Source organism: Pteronotus mesoamericanus, unplaced genomic scaffold, assembly GCF_021234165.1.
Source record: "Pteronotus mesoamericanus isolate MK-2021 breed Mesoamerican mustached bat unplaced genomic scaffold, CSHL_Meso_final scaffold_21, whole genome shotgun sequence".
NCBI lineage: Eukaryota > Metazoa > Chordata > Mammalia > Chiroptera > Mormoopidae > Pteronotus > Pteronotus mesoamericanus.
Window position 1 is genome coordinate 21538973 of NW_026555310.1, and position 19042 is coordinate 21558014.

At 38.9% G+C, this 19042-nt stretch overlaps 2 protein-coding genes across 6 annotated transcripts in view; both read left to right on the forward strand.

The window, feature by feature from the left end:
* The first annotated feature begins 2005 nt into the window (after positions 1-2005).
* LOC129084707 (ubiquitin-like) lies at positions 2006-2395 on the forward strand. The gene has a single exon (XM_054590903.1). The coding sequence runs from the start codon at positions 2006-2008 to the stop codon at positions 2393-2395; it is 390 nt and encodes a 129-aa protein (XP_054446878.1).
* Positions 2396-18546: 16151 nt separating this feature from the next.
* C2CD5 (C2 calcium dependent domain containing 5) overlaps positions 18547-19042 on the forward strand; it is an 83500-nt gene continuing 83004 nt past the window's right edge. For all 5 annotated transcript variants that reach the window (XM_054591332.1, XM_054591334.1, XM_054591335.1 and 2 more), the window contains exons 1-2: positions 18547-18751; positions 18885-19003. In XM_054591332.1, the coding sequence (XP_054447307.1) occupies positions 18914-19003 (90 nt within the window). In that variant the 5' untranslated portion in view covers positions 18547-18751; positions 18885-18913. The remainder of the gene's footprint in view (positions 18752-18884; positions 19004-19042) is intronic.

The following is a 19042-nucleotide window of genomic DNA, read 5'->3' on the forward strand; positions in this document are numbered from 1 at the left end:
TTTTTCTTTTTTTTGTTTTTGTTTTTTGGTGGTCCCCAATAAAGCTTCCCTGAGCTAGCGGTCCCTCCCAATGTTCCCCCAACTCCCTCTCCTTGCCTCTCTCACGGCACTTGCCTTGTGAGAGCTGAACTCTACCTCTAGAATGTAAGTTCCCCTGACAGGGATTGTGTTCTTCTTGTGTATCCCCAGACCTTAACATAAGATACAGAGCCGTATTCAGATGATACTTGTTGAGTGAATGAATGAACATGACTTCTCAATCAAAGAGGGCTGAGATTATGTATTTATGTATTAAAATCACATGCAGTGGCTAGGCAAGTGAATTTGTCTCCCTGAAAAAAAAAAGTAAAAATGAAAAAGGCGTAGAATGGGCTTTTTCCTAAATGCCCCATTAACACAGAGGGAATGGTTACCTTGACAGTAATGAGATACTTTCTTTCCTCAGAGAAACAAATGAAGCAACAAAGCAAGAGAGAGTGCAACATTAAGAAAATTTGAGACTTAACAGGAGCTCCTAAGTGTTTTATATATAAGATACACACTTTGACATGATATATGTGTCAGTTACCGCAAGTTTTTATTCATGGTAATGGTGAGATGAATGTGGCTGTGCTGGGCTTGCTACTATTAAATATGACTCCAAGGTGAGTCAGGGCAACATGATACTTTATTTATTCCTGTTTTCCTTTTGTTGTAAATCTTTGTTACTCTAGTTTCATTATGTAATTTTAGTATGCGGGTTCTCAGAGGAAGTCATTATTGCAGAATCGTGAGGGGTTATACAGAGTCGCCAGAGTTTCATTCCCATCCTCCGCTTCACTGATTGTTCAGAAGTCCAGCAAGGGGCAGCTGGGCTCTCTGCGAACCGCGTCACAAGGCTGAAATCAAAGTGTCAGCTGGGCTACGTTTTTGTCCGGAAGCTCTGGGAAAATGAGGTCACCTCTGCCATTGACATTCAGTCCCAAGGATTATCAGGGCATGTACAACATATGACTGGGAAATTCGGGGGCCATTTTAGACTTCTGCATACCACATCACTAGGCATGAAAGTTTATCATAATGGGGAAAGGCAGTATATTTTGAAAACAACACAACAAATAAACAGATGAAAACCATGTAAGTTTATTTTTTTAGTACTTTCCCCCACATTCTCATAGAGAACTACTCTCTTAATGAAATTAAAGTTATTAATTAGTTTCATTCAGTGTGATTAATATGACTGATGCAATTTTTCCAACATGATTTATTTATTTATTTATTTACTTATTTATAGAGAGGGGGAAGGGAGGGAAAAAGAGAGGGAAAGAAATATTAATCCGTTGCTTCTTGCACATACCCCCAACTGGGGGGCTGAACCTGCAACCCAGGCATGTGCCCTGACCTGGAACTGAACTCGCAAACTTTTGAGTTGCAGGATTGAGTCCAACCAACTGAGCTACACTTTTCAGGGCTCCAGCATGACTCTTTACTTCTATTGGTTGTACAATTAGCCGGTGCAGGCTACACCGACTGGCCAATAAACTTAAATGACTTAATTAATCCATAAACAACAACAAAGTATTTTCTGGTGAGCTAACAATAAATATCAGGTGGTAGTTGTGTTATTATACCAGAGTTTTATAAGATGCTAGCACTGGAGGAAACTAAGTAAAGGGTTTATGGGATTTCTCTGTATATTACTTCTTACAACTACATGTGAATCTATAAATATCATGTCAAAATTAAATGGTTACTTTAAAAAATATCCATGTTTTTGGTGGCATGTTATATCCTTGTGCCACATGTGAGATACCTGAAACATAGGTGTTGGTTTTGCTCTTTCCAGGAAAAATGAGGACTGGGTGAAGGTAGAATAGAATTGGAAGCTTGAGGAGTGGTAAGAGGGTTTGGAATACTTTCAGTGAGGAATCTGGTAAGAGCTCAATGAAAAAGGCTCTTTCTTCTCAAGGAGGCGGGGGAGTGTGTTGGTTGTGGCATCCATGCAGCCTCCCCAGCAGACACAGAGATGCAGATCTTTGTGAAGACCCTGACTGGCAAGACCATTACCCTTGCGGTTAAGCCCAGTGACATCACTGAGAATGTCAAAGCTAAAATCCAAGACAAGGAAGGCATCCTGCCTGCGCAGCATCATCTTATTTTGAGGGGCAAACAGCTGGAGGATGGCGGCACTCTCTCAGACTACAACATTCGGAAAGAGTCCACCCTACGCTTGCTGCTTCATCTGTGTGGTGGCATCACTGAGGCCCCCAACCCCTGGCAGCTCGCCCAGAAGTACAACTGTGACGAGATGATCTGCTGCAAGGGTTATGCCCACCTGCAGCCCCCTCCCCACTGTCAACTGCCGCAAGGAGAATTGCGGCCACACGAGCAACCTTCGCTCCAAGAAGAAGGTTAAATAAGGCCCCTCCATCACTTCCTCTGGCCAATAGGATGGTCTTCTGCCTAATCCCTGTGACCCTGGGGCCTCAATAGTTTCCCTTTCATTGACTGGAGCAGTGAAAGAAAGAAAGAGAGAGAAAGAGAAAAAGAGAGAAAGAGAAAGAGAAAGGGAGGAGGGGAGGGAGGGAGGAAGGAGAGAAAAAGCTCTAGACAGACTCTCTCTCAGATGACTTGGCATTTTCTGGATTTTGTGGAGGGGGTAAATTGATTATTCATGTTTTGAAATTTGTGCATTGTTTAGAAGTTTAGAAATACAAAGCTTTTTCTATGTTTCCATTATATTTTTCAGAGAACCAGATATTTTAAGCAAAAATGCTGTCACCTTTATAACCACTTAATAGAGAATGATTAAAAGAAAACAAAAATATTTAAAGCCCTCAAGAAGCAAGGTACCTGTTTTTTGCTAGATACTGTTTCTGTGATTCCAGTCACCATCACCATGTGACAAGGAAGGCCATCAGCGTGTTCCTCTCTGTGGGTACGTTATACCCTGTCAAGGTAAGAAGAGAACTGAAATGAACTTTTGATTCAGTCATTTATGATTTCTACTACAAAAAAAAGTATTTTAAAATAACTACTAAATGTTACCTTATCATATAATAAAACATCTAAGTAAAAGCACTACATTCTATAGCTGATTTCAATCTCTAATTTATTTATTCTATTTGACCCTAAACAAAATTTTCCAAGAAAGTTCCAGATGTCATCAGTCAGCTATTTTTAACTTACATCTTAATTATTATAGCCTCATATGGTGTTATTCTAAGCCTGTAACAATTGAGGTCATTGACTAAGGTGTACTCATTCTGCTAATCCCTATTTCTTTTTCACAAATAACTAACCTTCGAGGAATATCTCAAACCATCATTTCTATTTCTGAGTCAGAAAATCAAAGACTGAAGAAAATTGTGGATGGCATGGACTATAAGGAACATTAGACGTCGAGATGGGCAATGTAATAGTCTCTTTTATCTGGAAAGAAATGGATTTGATATATTGTCATTAGACGTTCAAGATGCCCTAAAGCTTGAATAATTTGATTCTCAACACATTTAGTTTGTTTGTATGTCAGGAAAATCTTTGTATGCATGTAACACTTTAATTAAAGGAAGTCCAGATTTCAAACCTAAATAATAAATACATAAATACATAAATAAATAATTTGATGTTATTTTATGCTTCAAGGTCATTTTGCAAGGAAATAGGTGATTAGGTCATGACAATGGGTCCTAATCACAGGTGTACTTGTTAAACTTTGAAAACAACTAAGGGAAGAAATTCACCAGCAGATAGCTTTTATACTGTTGGAATGCTGCCTGAGACTCCCACATCAGAGCCAATTTATCATACCATAGGGCAGCAGGCCATGCAGAGGGCCTCTCTGAGCCCCCTAGTTGACAGCCAGCATTCCAACCTAGCCAACCATGTATGCAGCTAAATGAGAGGGCCCCACAAAATTGGCAGAAGAGCCATTCAACTAGTCTACAGAACTGTTGAGGATAATAAATTCTTGTTAAGTCACTATATTTTGAGGTGGTCAAAACAGATTGGAATAATTGAGAAAGAGACTTCATGGGACTCAACATATACAAAACTCAACTCATTTTCTTAACTCTTAGACTTCACTTTTTATAGTAATAGTACTACCCTTTCTCTTCTACTGTTTTGAACAGAGGCATTTTTTTTCATTTTCTTTATTTCCCTCTCCCTGATATTGAGTGTCTCTGAATCCTCATGTAAATGTCATTGTAGAAACCATGGCTCTAATTTTACTCCTTTCCACCAAAAAGTTCTTAAATGGCTTCCTTTGCCTACATAATAATGTTCTTATTCCTTAGTCTTATTTAATGAATCACCTTTTTTGCAATTTTGGTTGCAATGTATATTTCCAGGCCTAACCTATCTTTTTTTCGAGCTATCACTTTACTCCAAAAACCCCAACTTCCGCCAAATCAGCTTAGTCATTGTTTCTAGACTGTGCCATAAGCATGCCTTGTTTAATAATTTTGCTCTTCATTTTTAAAAAATTTGGTCTCAAAAGAATTCCCACTATCTAGATCTTTCTCATTCAAAAACACTCAATACAAATTCAACCTTCTACTAGAGGCTTCTTCCATAATTGTTTCTAGATTTTTTTGAACTCTTGTTATTTTGTCCAAATAATTCAGTTAACACCCACTATTTATTCACTTATTATAGTTATTTTTTATGTATTCATGTTTTATCCACACACCTAAATTGCAACATTCTACGTCCATACCTGTGTAGAGCAAGAAAAGAGCGGACTTTTTGGACACCTTTGACAATCCAGTATGGAGTCACTGTCAGCCATGACAGTTATGTCAAGCGCTATGGTCAAGACCGAGGTAAGGGAGTGTAACAGGAACAGCCTTATGAGGGGCCTGGAGTGCTGCAAACCACGTCTGCCCACTTAGATAAGGTCTCCATCAGGACACTGATGTGAATAGGACCTTCACCCCTGGTGGGCTCTAAGAACTCAGAGCTCCGACCACCCAATGCTCGAGTTTGGCTGTACCACAAGTCATGCTCAGAGCCCTGGTGGACTTCCACTCCACTGGACATGTGCCTCCACTGCAGAGGCCTGGCTTGAGACTGATGCCCTCTTCTTCACCTGTGGACACCAGCAGTGACCAGGACCCAATGCTCACTTTACTGGCTTCAGTGGTATATGCTCGCCTCTCTGTGTGTAAACTGTATGTAACTCTTTTGGCTTGTTAAGGAAGCCTCTCCTAATAAACCTGGCATTGTGGAAAGACGCTAACTTGTTCCCTTGTTTATCAACAATATCTTATACCTTGTGTAAACATAAACTGTTATCAGTAAACATCACTTGATGTTGAAGGTGGCAGTAAGATTTGGGTAGGTGGAGAGAGAAGAGGCAATCTAGAGGGATGAGAACAACTGAGGAAATGTATGGTTTGTTCCAGAGAGGGGGAAGATAATATCAAATAAGTCAAATTATTACCTAACAACAACAATAGCAGCAGCACTCAGCTATCTTTCTTTTCCTCACTTTTCTTCAAGGCACAATGATACTCATTTTTGCCTGAGTACTTTTATATTTGTGGGAAATATGATCACTGAAATAGAATTTTAGTATTACTTTGTTGTTTGCAAGAACCAAGCTTCAGGAAGGAAAGAGGGGGAGTGTTCACTAACCATAGGAAGTTACCACCATACCCCAGTGCCTTAACATATAAAATTAGAGGATCTATTTTATAACGGAGTTCTACCCCTCTCCTCACTTGCCTTGTGGTTAGCAAGGAAGGAAATGCATCATAACACTGAGCAGGATGGGGGAAGAGAGATCCTTGTAGTCAAAAGTTTAGAAGAGGTCTTTGAAAGGGGTACTGTTTACTTACATCTGAAGAGCTCACACAGTTGGTCAATTGAAACACTGAGGAATTACCATTTATGAGTTAACTTAACTTTCCTCAACAACAGACAAAGTGCTGTCTTCATCCAACAAATTCATTTATTCAGCAAATACTCTGAGTGCCCACTCCAAGATGGGCATTTTTCTAGGGGAAACATGCCTTACAATAAATAATAAACAGGAATTACATGCACAAGTGTTGGGAAAAAAGTAGGAAAAATATATACCAAGAGAAAACTGACCAAAAGAAAGCTCATCTACCTATACTAGTAGAGAAACCAATGAATGTATAATATAAATGAAATATACTTTACAGCAAAAATATTACTAACAATTCACTTCATAATGTTGAAATGTTCAATTCATCAGGAAGATGTCATGATTTTATTTCTGTATGCTTTGATTAACAGTCTCAAAATATATATAAAGCAAAAAAAAATTGACAGAACTATGATGAAAAATAAATCCATAATCATAGTAGATTATTATGGAAAAGCTATTTTTTTTTTACCATTCCTTTCTTCGCTACATCTTTGCATTGCTCATTCCCTTCCTTTTGTAATTTTTTCAAAGCTTCTTTTTTTTTAAAAATTTTTTTTAGAGAGAGAGGTAAGGGGAGAAAGCGAGAGAAGCACCACTTTGTGTTCCACTTATTTATGCATTCATTGGTTTCTTCTTGTATGTGCCCTGACCAGGGATTGAACCTGCAACTTTGCTGTATCAGGACAACACTTCAGACAACTGAACTACCTGACCAAGGCTCATTCCCTTCCTTTTTTTCAGATATCACCCCAGAGAATTATTTTCAAGTTATTTCATTTAAAATAGTGTCTTATCATTCCTTATAATATATATATGCTGTACCCAACATTATACTATTCATTTACTTGTTTATTAATTTCTCCCCTACTAAAAGTATTCCAGGAGGCCAAAGGTATCACCTTTCTCATTCGCCAAGAAATCTATGGTTACCTGAACAGTTTCTGAATGAATGAATAACTAAATAACAGTTAACAATTGTTAGATACTTCTCTGCACAGTAATCCCCCCTTATTTGGGGGGATATGTTTTAAGACCCCCAGTAAATGCCTGAAACCATGGATAGTAACAACCCCATATACATTGTTTTTTCCTATAGCTACACACCTACAATAAAGTTTAACTAATGAATTAAGCGTGGCAAGAAATCAACAACAATAATTAACAGAAACAATTATATTTCAATAAAAGTTATGTGAATGTGGTTTCTTTTTCTCTCTCTCAAAATATCTTATTGTACTCTACTGCCCTTCTTGGGATGATGTGAGATAACAATGCCTATGTGATAAAATAAAGCAAGGTGGATGCTGTAAGCATTATGACATAGTATGAGGCTACTGTAAGAGTTACTGGAATACAAGCACTGCAATATCTGACAGTCTGACAAGCAAGATGGCTATTAAATGACTAACAGTCAGGTAGAGTACAGAGCGTGGATATGCTAAACAAAAGGATGATTCATATTCCTAGAAGGAAGAAGTGGAACAGTGTGAGATTTTTATCATGCTTATAATAACACTTATCAATTGTTATTTTTGGAGTTTTCCGTTTCCTATTTTTGGACCATGGTTAACTGTGGGTAACTAAATGCACGGAAGGCAAAACTGTAGATAAGAAACTTTAAATGCATTATCTTAATTCTCCCAACAATCTTTTATTTTACAGGAAGGGGTAAGTCATTAATTCAATCTCACACAGTAAATGACAGTCAAGATTTGAATCCAGGGATGTTACCTCCTTATAAATCCTTGGCATTCCACTGACCTTGGGAATCCACCACAGGCTCTTCCGACGCAGGGATATGACACTTTATTCATCCAATAAAAACAGACTGAAATGCCCAGTGAGCATAATGCATTAGAGATGGAATGGTGAAGCAGAAATGGACAGCGTCTGATTTCATAGGGTGTTATATATTATTAGGGCAGAAGACATTAAATAATTCTTGCATAATTAATGATTTAGTTACAATTATTTTGGTATCAGAAGAGCTAATATAAGGCACTTATGACACTACGTAACAGGAGAAGCTGACATAGTCTGGGGATTCAGGGACGGTTTATTGGAGCAAGTGACATTTGGGTTGAAGCTGACGCCTACTCATCTTTCAGATTTCAATGAAATGTCATGAACACCCCAAGCACAGGGTGAGTAAAATGCATCATGGTAGAAGTAATATTAAAAGAAAACTTTTATTATTGTATATGTCTCTGAAATATAAAGTTAAAATATCTATAATGTTTTTATGCCTAAGAAACTTAGTAATAAATATTATAAAATGTCCAATTAAAATTAAAAATTTTCTAATTGTTTCAGAATGTTCTTACAGTTGATTTGTTAACATGAGGATCTACTCAAGAGTCATACTACATTTGGTTGAATTGTAGCTTAAATCTTTTAAAGTATATAATATTTTACCATCTTTTTTTTTTACTTGAATATATTTCTTGAAAAAACTGGATCATTCTGTATAATTGTCTTTGTTTTGGATTTTCCTGGTTACATCTCTATGATGCTATTTAACATGTTCCTCTGTCTCCTACATTTTCTGTAAAACTGGTAATTAGGTAAGAGATTTGATCAGATTCAGATTCAATGTAGGGGGAATAGGGAGACTTCATAGGTGTTATATATGTCTTGTTGAATCAAATAAGGAGACATATAAGCCTAATTGTTTCTCTTTTTGTGATGTCAGCAGCCATTGATCACCAGGATTTTATTAGGGTAATATTTTAATTTTACCATTCCTTCTTAATTTATTTTTCTGGAATATTTCTCTATGGAGAAACTTTCTCTCCTCTATTATTCCCTCGGGTTACCCTGAGGTGCAGTTCTTATAGGGAAGGAAAGCTTCATCCATTCTCTTCATTTAGTTTCCATTTTCTGAATAATGTGTTGGTATCCTAGCATTCTCCATAGGGATCAGTGAGGCTTTTTTCTTGTTGTTGTTAATAATACACGGACTCTGGATTTTTACAAATTTGATATGTTCTAGTAAAAATATATGCATATAATTATATTTGATGTGTTCCAATAATATATATTATTATATAAAGTTAAAATTAAAAAATATATAATTCTGGATAGACAATACCAATACTATCACTAACAATATGATTATAGAAAAAATGATATTTCTTTTTAAATTGCTTTTTAGAGAGAGAGAAAGAAAGGGAGGGGGAGAGAGAGAGAGAAACATCACTTGATTCTTGTATGTACCCTGGCCTGCGGCCTTGGGGGTGACGATTTGACCAACTGAGCTACTGGACCAGGGCAGATTCATATTTCTTTGTAATTATTTTTGTCCTTAGGACATGTCCAATTAAGGATGTATAGAGGTGATATTTTGATTTATAATAAAAATATATGTATTTGGTCTTCATCCCTGTTACTGGGACAGGGCCCCCCAAAACTCTCAGAATTTCCTAACTAACAAGGGCACTAAAAGTTTCTTTTGTTATAATATTTGCTCTTTGACCCTGCTTCCTGAAACTGGGCTGCTGAAATCCTTGTAATTTCCTGGGTGACAGGAGTGTCTTTTGTTCTAATGAGGCATCTCTGGGGGTGACTTGATGAGAGCTGGTTAGTGGAAAAACCTAGCCATGATTAGAAGCTTGGAATTTTCAGTGCTGTACCCCATTCACTTGAGAGAGAACAGGGCTAAAAATGAAATTAAAGATCCATCATGTCTATACGGTAAAGCCTCCATAAAAATCCCAATAGTATATGGTTCAGAGAGCTTTCCAGGACTGTGAACACATCCCCATACCGGGAGGGTGATACGTCCCAGCTTCATGGGGACAGAAGCTTCTGTACGTGGGACCCTCCTAGACTTCTCCCTATGTATAGCCTCACCTGGCTGTTCATCTGTATCCTTAATCATATCTTTCAAATACCTGGTAAACATAAGTGTTTTCCTGTGATCTAACAGTCTTTGTTTTAAAATGGTTCTAATGAGGCCCTGGCCAGGTAGCTCAGTTAGTTAGAGTGTTGTCTCAATACGCCAAGGTTGTGAGTTCAATCCCCAGTGAGAGCACATACAAGAATCAACCTATGAATGCATAAATAAGTGGAACAACAAATCGATGTGTTTCTTCTCTCTCTCCCCGCTCCTTTTTCTCTCTACCCCCTTTCTCTCCCTCTCTAAAATCAATAAATATAAAATTTTTTAAAAAATGATTCTCATGAGATGGGTATGATAATGTAAAACAACAGTTGGACTCAAACTCTTTCTGACAGATGAAATAAATTCAGGTTACCTGTTTATAGAGCTAAAGCTTTTCTTATTTATATTTATGGAGAAAAACAATCTTATGGAAGTTACAGTTAGATTTTGGGCAAGGGTGCTTCTATAGCCTTTTGTACTTATTTAAAAAGAAAACACCTTAAGCCTTAACACCTTTTTTCCTTCACTCCTAGAAACTGAGGATGGTAAAGATAGATGGAAGCGGAACTACTTCTAGAGCTGCATTTATGGTTTCACAAAGACTTGTAAGGGGTACTTAGAAATTTTTTTCTATCAGGCTCTGAATCATCAGCTGCCAATTTTGCCAAATTGCTGATAAAAAGTTAATTAAACTATTTCAATTGTCTCATCAGGTTTCAGCTTAGACAAATGGTAAATATTTCTGTAAGCATTAAATGATCCCATGGACTCAGGAGGGTGCCATTTATGACCTTCCAGAGTCATTCCCTCTGACAGCCTGCAAGTATCAGGTGGGCAGAGAGCCACACCCACCCCGAGGACACAGGCGAGAGCTAACACGAGGAGAAAAAGGAACAACAACTAGTTGGTCTAGATTTGGGAAAAAGGGACCACATGAAGTTTTATTTCCCTCTCTCACTGGGCTCAGGAGATAATCCATTTACAAAAACTTTTGAGAATCTTCCCTGGGTTTAAAAACCCTCTAATCATGGCCCTTACATTGGCCTTAGACGAAGTAGTAAAGAATATCTGAGGACAATCACCTGTAAGAAATAGCATCAGTTTTATAGTGTTCGGTTTTAGGTAGCTTTTATCTCTTCAACATTTCAAGCCTTTGGCAACCAATCTTTAAATGAAGCTATACTTTTTTTTTTCCTCTTTATCATATTTATTAATATTGTTTGAAGGATGGATTTATATGTCCTGTTTTATAACATTAGGCAGGGGAATGTTCCCCTCAATGGGACACAATGTCTAGTTCCACAATACAATCAGGTAAAAGATACACGTCATAGAAAGCCTGTTCAAAATTTACCAATTCACCTATAAACTTTTGCCTTAATTTCATCAACTCTTACATCCTTAACTGTAGCCTCCATTAAGGCTTTATTAATAAGTTTTGGTTTTACAATACTGGGTAAGAGATATGTTTCCAGCCGGACATAACAACCATTCCCACGAAGTATTCAGGTACAGTTGAGATAACTTCTCGACATAAGACTTGCTAAAAATTCCAGTTTTCATAATTTTGTAAATCCTTATATTTCTATACTCTTTTACTCTAATTGCAGCCTGAGTCAGGGCTTCACCAATGGGTTTTGGCACCTCGGTTCTTGGAAGTCCCATATCAAAGAGTTGTGGAAATTTCTCTTTTCTATCTCCTGACGATTTTGCCCACTTGTGTGTAAAAGGCTTTGGGTCCTTAGCGAGGGATCACGCCAAGAGACCTTGGCCCTGGTGTCAATCTTTAACTTAATTAACTTGCCTAACTTAAGTTGCCCCAAGCGACTGCTGGTCAGGTTTTCCCATTGTAATCTCTGTCTTCCGGTTTTTTAAATTTCTCCGAACGAGATAAATAGAGCAGACTTGTTTAGGGCCCTTTAATGTTGGGGGACTGAGAAAAGGACTTTCTGGCTCACCCAACCTTAGGTAGTATGTATTAAAACCTTTGTTTTAATCCCGTTAATATCCATTTTTATTTATCCCAATTAAAAAAAATAACTATCTAAAGATATCTACCTTGTTCTGGCTGGGTACTCACTTGGTTAGAGGGTTATCCCAATACTCCAAGGTTGCAAGTTTGATCCCTGGTCAGGGCACATACAAGAAGCAACAAATGAATGCATAAATAAGTGGAACAGCAAATCTCTCAATCTCTCTCTCTCTCTCACTCCCTTCCTATCTCTCTCAAATCAATTAATATAAATACATACATACATACACATCATATTTTGCCATGTATAATGCACAAACATGTTTTGTGTGCATTATACATGGGATTATTATATCCATATATGTAGTCATTATACCCATGTATAAAATGCATCCTTATTTTTCTCTCAAAAATTTGGGCAAAAAAGTATGCATTATACATGGCAAAATACAGCCAAAAAAATTTCCACTGTGCTGAAATAAGTCCTGTGATTTTCCTTTCTGTGTTCTCTTTGTTCTACCTCTATAAATAAATATATATATATTTTAAAATGTTTGTCATTTTGATGATTTGATTGGGCAACCCCTGCTTTTTCAGCATATTTTTGACTGATCTAATCTAACTGGGAAGTTCCTCATAAAAGACTCTAGGTTGTCATTTCCTTGAAGGCGGCAACGGTTTGGCAGGACCCTTGCTGCCAGTGGAGCTTAGCCCACATTTCTGTCTGGCCGCATTTTGGAGCTTCCAACCCGACAGTTATCAAGCTGAGTTCTTAGGATATAAAATTTTTAGGTAGCCTTTTAGTAAGATTTTTACCATTATTTTCCTTCCCTTCTTAAGTGCAGGACAATTGTACTTGCAATGTCTGAAAGCAAACAGCACAGGGTCAGAGTAAACACTAAATTTTTTTTTCTAATTTCTGTCTTTCCATCTTATTAAGAAGCCTTGATGACTAGCAATTATAACAATATGAGAGCTCTCTAAACTTTTTCTTTTCGATTTAGAAGTTTTTCCAATTCAAAGGACCCATCATCTGGCCTTGACAAGTAGGATCTTAGTAGTAACTCAAACCAGTAGGAACTATGGATGCAAGATGGATCCCCAACAGAGGGCTTAAAGATACAACCTTCAGGGGATAAAGTTCACTTCTGGAGTTAGAAACAGTCATTCCAAAACAGGGAATCACACGTCCCCTCCTCCTTTTTGCATGGGTGTTAAGATGCACTAAATTTGGATCTACAGCCTACTTGGCTGCCCGCCAGATGCATATGCATCCTCTGACTGGTGAAAAACAAGAATCAGGGGCCCCGTTTTTACCTCTGGGAAGAAATGGGTAGATACCAAAAACTCCTTTCAGAGGTTGGCATAGCTGGACAGAGAGCAAGGTACACCCTAGCAAGTACAGCCTCTGGATGGTGGAGGCCAGAGAACAAATATTTTCACTGGTTATAAAGGTCTTGCTATCAGGACACATGACAAGATGAAATATGAGAAATCAGATAGACAAATAGAGAACTAACAAAACCCACGAGTACTCGTATAAAATAACCAATGATCGCTAAGCTAAAGAAACTGGTTTCACAAATATTTTCTCCTGCTAATCTAAATTTAGAAAAAAAAAATACTATATCACCACTCTGCTTCCACCAAACTCTGCAGGTACAGATCCAGGGGTCTCACTTGGCAAGAATGCTTTAGTTGCCAGCTCCTACTAGAGGTCCCAGGATCTTTCTCCTGCAGCAGCTTTGAGGTGAGCAGTGATCAGCTGGTAAGAAATCCTACTGGTGGGTGAGAAAGAAACTTCCCTTTACCCTTCAAGTTTCTTTTAAATCTACATGAGACAGATTAACAGGAGAAAATAACCAAATTTAATTACATACATATATATGGGAACTACACATAAATGAGAGAGACAGAGAACCCATATACACGAGAGGTTCAGGAGCAGGAAGTTAAAATCCGGTATCTATGGCATTCTAAGCTAAGGATAAGGTAAGGGTGCTTTGGAAATTTAGAGGGGAGGAAGGTCATTGCACGACAATAAGAACAGCAGAGGTTCAGTTAATTAGTAGCTTGCCTGTCATATGGTATGGATAGGTCAAAAAGGGCAACATCCCTATTTAAATTGTTCTAGGTAATTAAGCTGGGCAAAAATTTCTCTTGAGCTCACAGGGCCCCAGTTCCCTTTAGCTCAAAATAATCCACATACCACAGAAGTACATATTGGAGTGACTTGTTCTGAACTACAACCTGGTATGAATTATAGTTACTGCCTGGGTGTATGGTGCCTGTAATGCGCGAAACTACTCCCTCCTGTGGTTAGCAGCACAACCAAAAGCAGTTTGGAAATCTCTTATGCAGCTGTCTGGAGCGGACTGAGCAGGTATCGCCATACGCTAATAAGTTGTATAGGGGTCCTACCTATAGACTCAGCTCACTTTTGTTCTCCCACCAATTCTAATTGTTAGTAACTGCCCTGCTTATCAGTGTTCCTCCTTCATAGCATGTACATCCATAGTGAGGTTAGCTTGTATCTAGCTTTGGTTAGCTAGCTAGGTTAGCATACCTAGCTTCCAAGGTATGCTATATACATTATTGGACTATTCCTCTGACAATAGGTAAAGATTTAAAATCACCAAAGGGGTTGGGAAATTATATATTAATGTGATTAATCAAATTAATGTTACAATTAGTGTCTCTGTGAAGATAATAGGAACATAAAAACTCTAATAGTGCCACCTAATTGGCAAAGGAAAAATGGTATGCATAAGAGGGAATACAGTGTTGGGTTAAAACTTTTAAGGGTCAGGCATATAACTTGGATCCCATAAACTGAGGTGAATTGGGACCTACTTCAGCTTGTAGATACTGAAATGGAACAATTCAAAAGAACAACAGTTCAGTTAAAATGAAACAATCTAATGCTAGGCGATAGTGTATCACAAGGCAGAGACATCACAGTTTGACTTTAAATCTAACAATGCAAAAATAAAATAAAATTACAAACCTGCTTCTTATTAAGTCTCTCTCTTGAATTTCTGAACATTTTTTACTTTCTTAGAAAGGGGTCTGAGAGTAAGGGAGTATCCCCTGATTTTTGGCAAAAAAATTCCCCCAAGACAGTGATACAAACATATTTGTTATTTGAAAAGATCATTCAGGCTGCTATGGTGAACAGGTTGAGGAAAGCAAGAGTATTAGTGGGGGTACCAGTCATCCAGGTGATAAATAATGGTGGAAATTAGATGAAAGCGAGAGATCTTTATGAGCTATAAACAATAGGACTTGGTGATTAATTGTGTGTCAAGGATAAGGAACAGGAAGAGTCAAAGATAATTGTCAAAGGTGGCTAGAATTTTCCACAAAGGCCTTAAGTAAACATAAGTGGAAAATCTCCAGGCTTTGCCTTCGTAGTACAGGCATCAGAAGGAAAGTTTGCCCAGGTGCTGGCACAGTAAGAAACTCAAGGCCTATAACCTCTCCATCACACCTGGGTGACATGGCTCCCTGAATGCATTACTGGGTGCTGGTACAGAGCAGTGTGTTCCACTTCAATTACCTTTTAATCTGGAGGACGTTTTACTCAGCCTGGCCATTATGCCCACTGCACATCAGGCACATCTGTATGAGGTACAGGGAACCAATAAGAAAATGAACCTCCCCTGCTGTCTATTTAGCTCATTTTTACCATATGATTTGTTGCTTTAGAAGTAAATTAAAGCAGAAGTAACTTAACTAAGTTTAAATTGTCATTTGTATAAAGCCTCAAACTTAAAACTACTGAGTTTCTGGCTTGAGCACTTGACTCTGTGGCTGGGGTGCTACTGTTTGAGATGGGGAACACGTTCTTGTTGTAACTGCTATTACTGCAGTTGTGGGAGAGAGAAAGTTCAGTTTTGGATATGTAGACTTTAAGGTCACTCCAAGTGGAAATAGGAACTAGACAGTTGCATATATTTGGGATCCAGATCCCAGAAGAAAGTTGTGAGCTAAAGACAAAAATGTCAGAATCCTTAACTAAACAGATAGAAATTGAATCTATGGGCATAAATGAGATCACCTAGGGAGAGAGGATAGTTAGAAGAGATGAAGGCCAAGAGTGGAACGCTGAGAATAATACATATTTGTTAAGGACAGTGAATAAGCTTAGAAGAAAGAGGTACATAGCAGAATAGGTAAGAGAAGCATGGTGTCGGAATGCCAAGAAGTGTATGTCAAGGACAGCATGATCAACAGTGTCAAACGCTACTGAGAGTCATGCAAAATAAAAACCAGTGGTAAAATGAAACCCCTGGATTTAACCGCCAAAGGTTATTGATGGTCTCAGTGAAAGTGGTTTTGGTAGAGTGGTGGTAGCTAAAGCTAAATAGAAATAGTTTCAGCAAGTGCCTGGGAGGGGAGGAGAGGACACCAAATATAGACAACCTTGAGAAGTTTTACCTGGAAGGGGTGAAGAGATATGAAAAGGAACATTTTAGGAAGTCAGAAAAGAGAAAGCAAAGTAGTAAAGGTATAAGTGTTAATTGTTACTCATATTTAATTCCATAATCATTTTTTGATCACATGAAGGGTACAGGACAAGGAACTAAGAATTGAGAGATGAGTAGACAACAGTTTCTCCTCTGAAGGTGCTCAAAGTTTAATAAGGGAGAAGAGACAGATCAATAATCATGTACAAGGGCAGGGCAATAATAGATGCGTTAGATTTAGTGACAGAATAACGGCGGTAGGGGAGATTATGCTTATTAGAAAGGAGATCGGGAGGACATTAAAGTAACATTTAAACGGAGTTACAAATCTCGTTTGCAAGGATGGCTGTGAGAAAGACATCTCAGGTGGGGAGAAAAGCATAGCTTATTGGAAAACTACATGCGGCCTTTACAGATAATGGGTTCTTAGAATCACAATGTTTAGATATAAATCCTGCCTCCAACATTACCAGCTCTATAACTTTGGGTTATCATCACACATTTGAAATTCCGTATCTATAAAATGAAGGCTAAGTCCCACCTCTTAGGATTTTAGGGAAACTTAAAAGCTGTGAAGCACTTAATTCAGTAGCTGGTATACAGCAAATAATCAATACACATTAACTCTTGTTGTAAGATCTAAAACGCAAAAAGAGTGGCAAGATATAGAGCTAAAGAAGATAATCAGGAACCAGATCATGAGAGATTTGTCACAAAAGTCAGCATTGGTCTCAGAGTTAATTAAAACAAACTAGTACAGTTATTAGAAAACAAACTGAAGTCAGGCTTAACTCAACAAAAGTCCTCAGAAAGCATCTTAATTATAATCTCCCGTTGATGACACTAAAGGCAACAGGTATGTACAAGTACCTTACAGTCTACTAATTAGGAGGCTGAAATTGCTAACCTCTAATTGTTCAATGTGCAAATATTTCTTTACATTAAAACATGTTGTAACATAATGCATTATTTCCTATTAAGACTGCTGCTAAACTTCAGTTTCCTAATTTTTTTCTTTAGACATATTGGTATTAAGAAATAATATGTAATTATCTGATTTTAGTAAAAAGGCTTTTTCAACTCTACTACCAAAATACACCAGAGTTAACCTATCACTCTCAGTGTAGCTGACTGTGACAGTTTGGTAAGAGCATTCATTTTAAGGGTAGAATTAAACTCCACAAAAAAACTGCAGGTCTAAGGAAATTTGCATGAGGCCTCTATCCTTTTCCTGGTTTGAATTGATAAAGGTTTCTCTAGTACCAAAAGTCAGAGATTTATCTTATAGAGTTTTATTTTGAGGAAGCCCTATTCTTTTTCTGTTTTGGAAGAGTTCAACTTCTCACATACGTGAGCAACATTCCCTCTGCAGACGAATTTATTGCCTTGAAAAGATAATCCTGGGTTACCACTGCCCAGAGTACTTAATTTAACCTGTTGAGTGTTTCTGAAGTTAAGGTCACCATCCTGATATCTTCATTTAGGAATTTTCCATTCCTGGTGAGTCCAGTGGTATAATCTTACTACTGGCATTGTGAATAATGATTTTGTATATGGTATATGGCATGAACTGTTAAGGGTGTTTTTGTATAGAGTGATTTGTGTTACGTCCCGTGCGTGTTGCTCAGTTTCCCTACTTTTTCTGACTGTCAGCCTACAGAGTATGCATTCTAGCATACATATATCTATGAAGGTCCTGAACGCCTGCCAGCTCTGTAGATCTTATAGACAATGAGCACACTGAGACATCTCCGAGGACAGGGTAAACTCCTTCAACCAGTGACTCTGGATTGAAAAGTTGTTGCGTTCTGTTGTCGTTGTTTGGGGTTTTTTTGGTTTGTTTTGCTTTGTTTTTAGCCCAAGACCTACTGCAACATCTATAACCCAGTACACAGCAGAGGTGTATGTGACCCAATAAAAAACGTTAGTCAACTCGCCGACATTCTCCGAAGTTTCTTACTTTACAGAAACGTCACCCCTCCCAGGTAGAAACCAGCTAAATTGAGTTACGAACCACTAATCGGTCGTTAAAAACAGATTGGAATCGCTCCTCTAGCTGTCTTTCGTTACAAACTTTGGGAAATGAGGTGCTGGCAGCTGAAGAGGCAGCCGCCCAGCGACAGGTCACCGCGCTGCACCAACGCTTGGCCCCGGGATAGAGCTGGTTTTCCTCCTGGGAAGCAACACCGCTCTAACCCACAGCCCGGCCTCGGTGGATGATGCAGGGCTCACCCAATTTCCCTGCCCTCCAGCTTCCTCCAAATCCGTCCCGCCCCCTTTATCTTCCAGCGCGAATTTAATTTCTGCCCTGCGAAGTGGGACGAGCGCCGAGTGATCGATGCTTCCTTCTCACCCCGAAAGCCGCCATTTTGGGGGGAGGAGGAACACAAGGAGCGTCAGCACAGGCTCAATGTAATGTTGACAAGGCTTTTGCTTCTATTGCTAGCTGTGTAGGACCGGGACTGAAGAGTCGACTTCGGCTTCCCCTCCCGCTGCCTCTCCGGAATGAGGCGTCAGCTCTCCCGCCGGACGACCCCCTTCCTCCGAGAGTGAGTGACGGCCGGCGGCGCGGCACGCCCCCGGGCGCCCTCCGCTGTCAGTTACCCGGCGCGCTCCCACCGGCGCGCGCCCCTCCCCGCCAGGCTGGGCGCTCGGCGCAGACTCGTTTGTTTGTTTCTGCAGGAGCTTAAGGAGAGGCCCAAGCCGAGACGATGCCTGGGAAGCTGAAGGTGAAAATCGTGGCCGGGCGCCATTTGCCAGTGATGGACCGAGCTAGTGACTTGACTGATGCCTTCGTGGAGGTTGGTGCAAGGTCCTGCTGCTCAAAACACAGGGAGCGC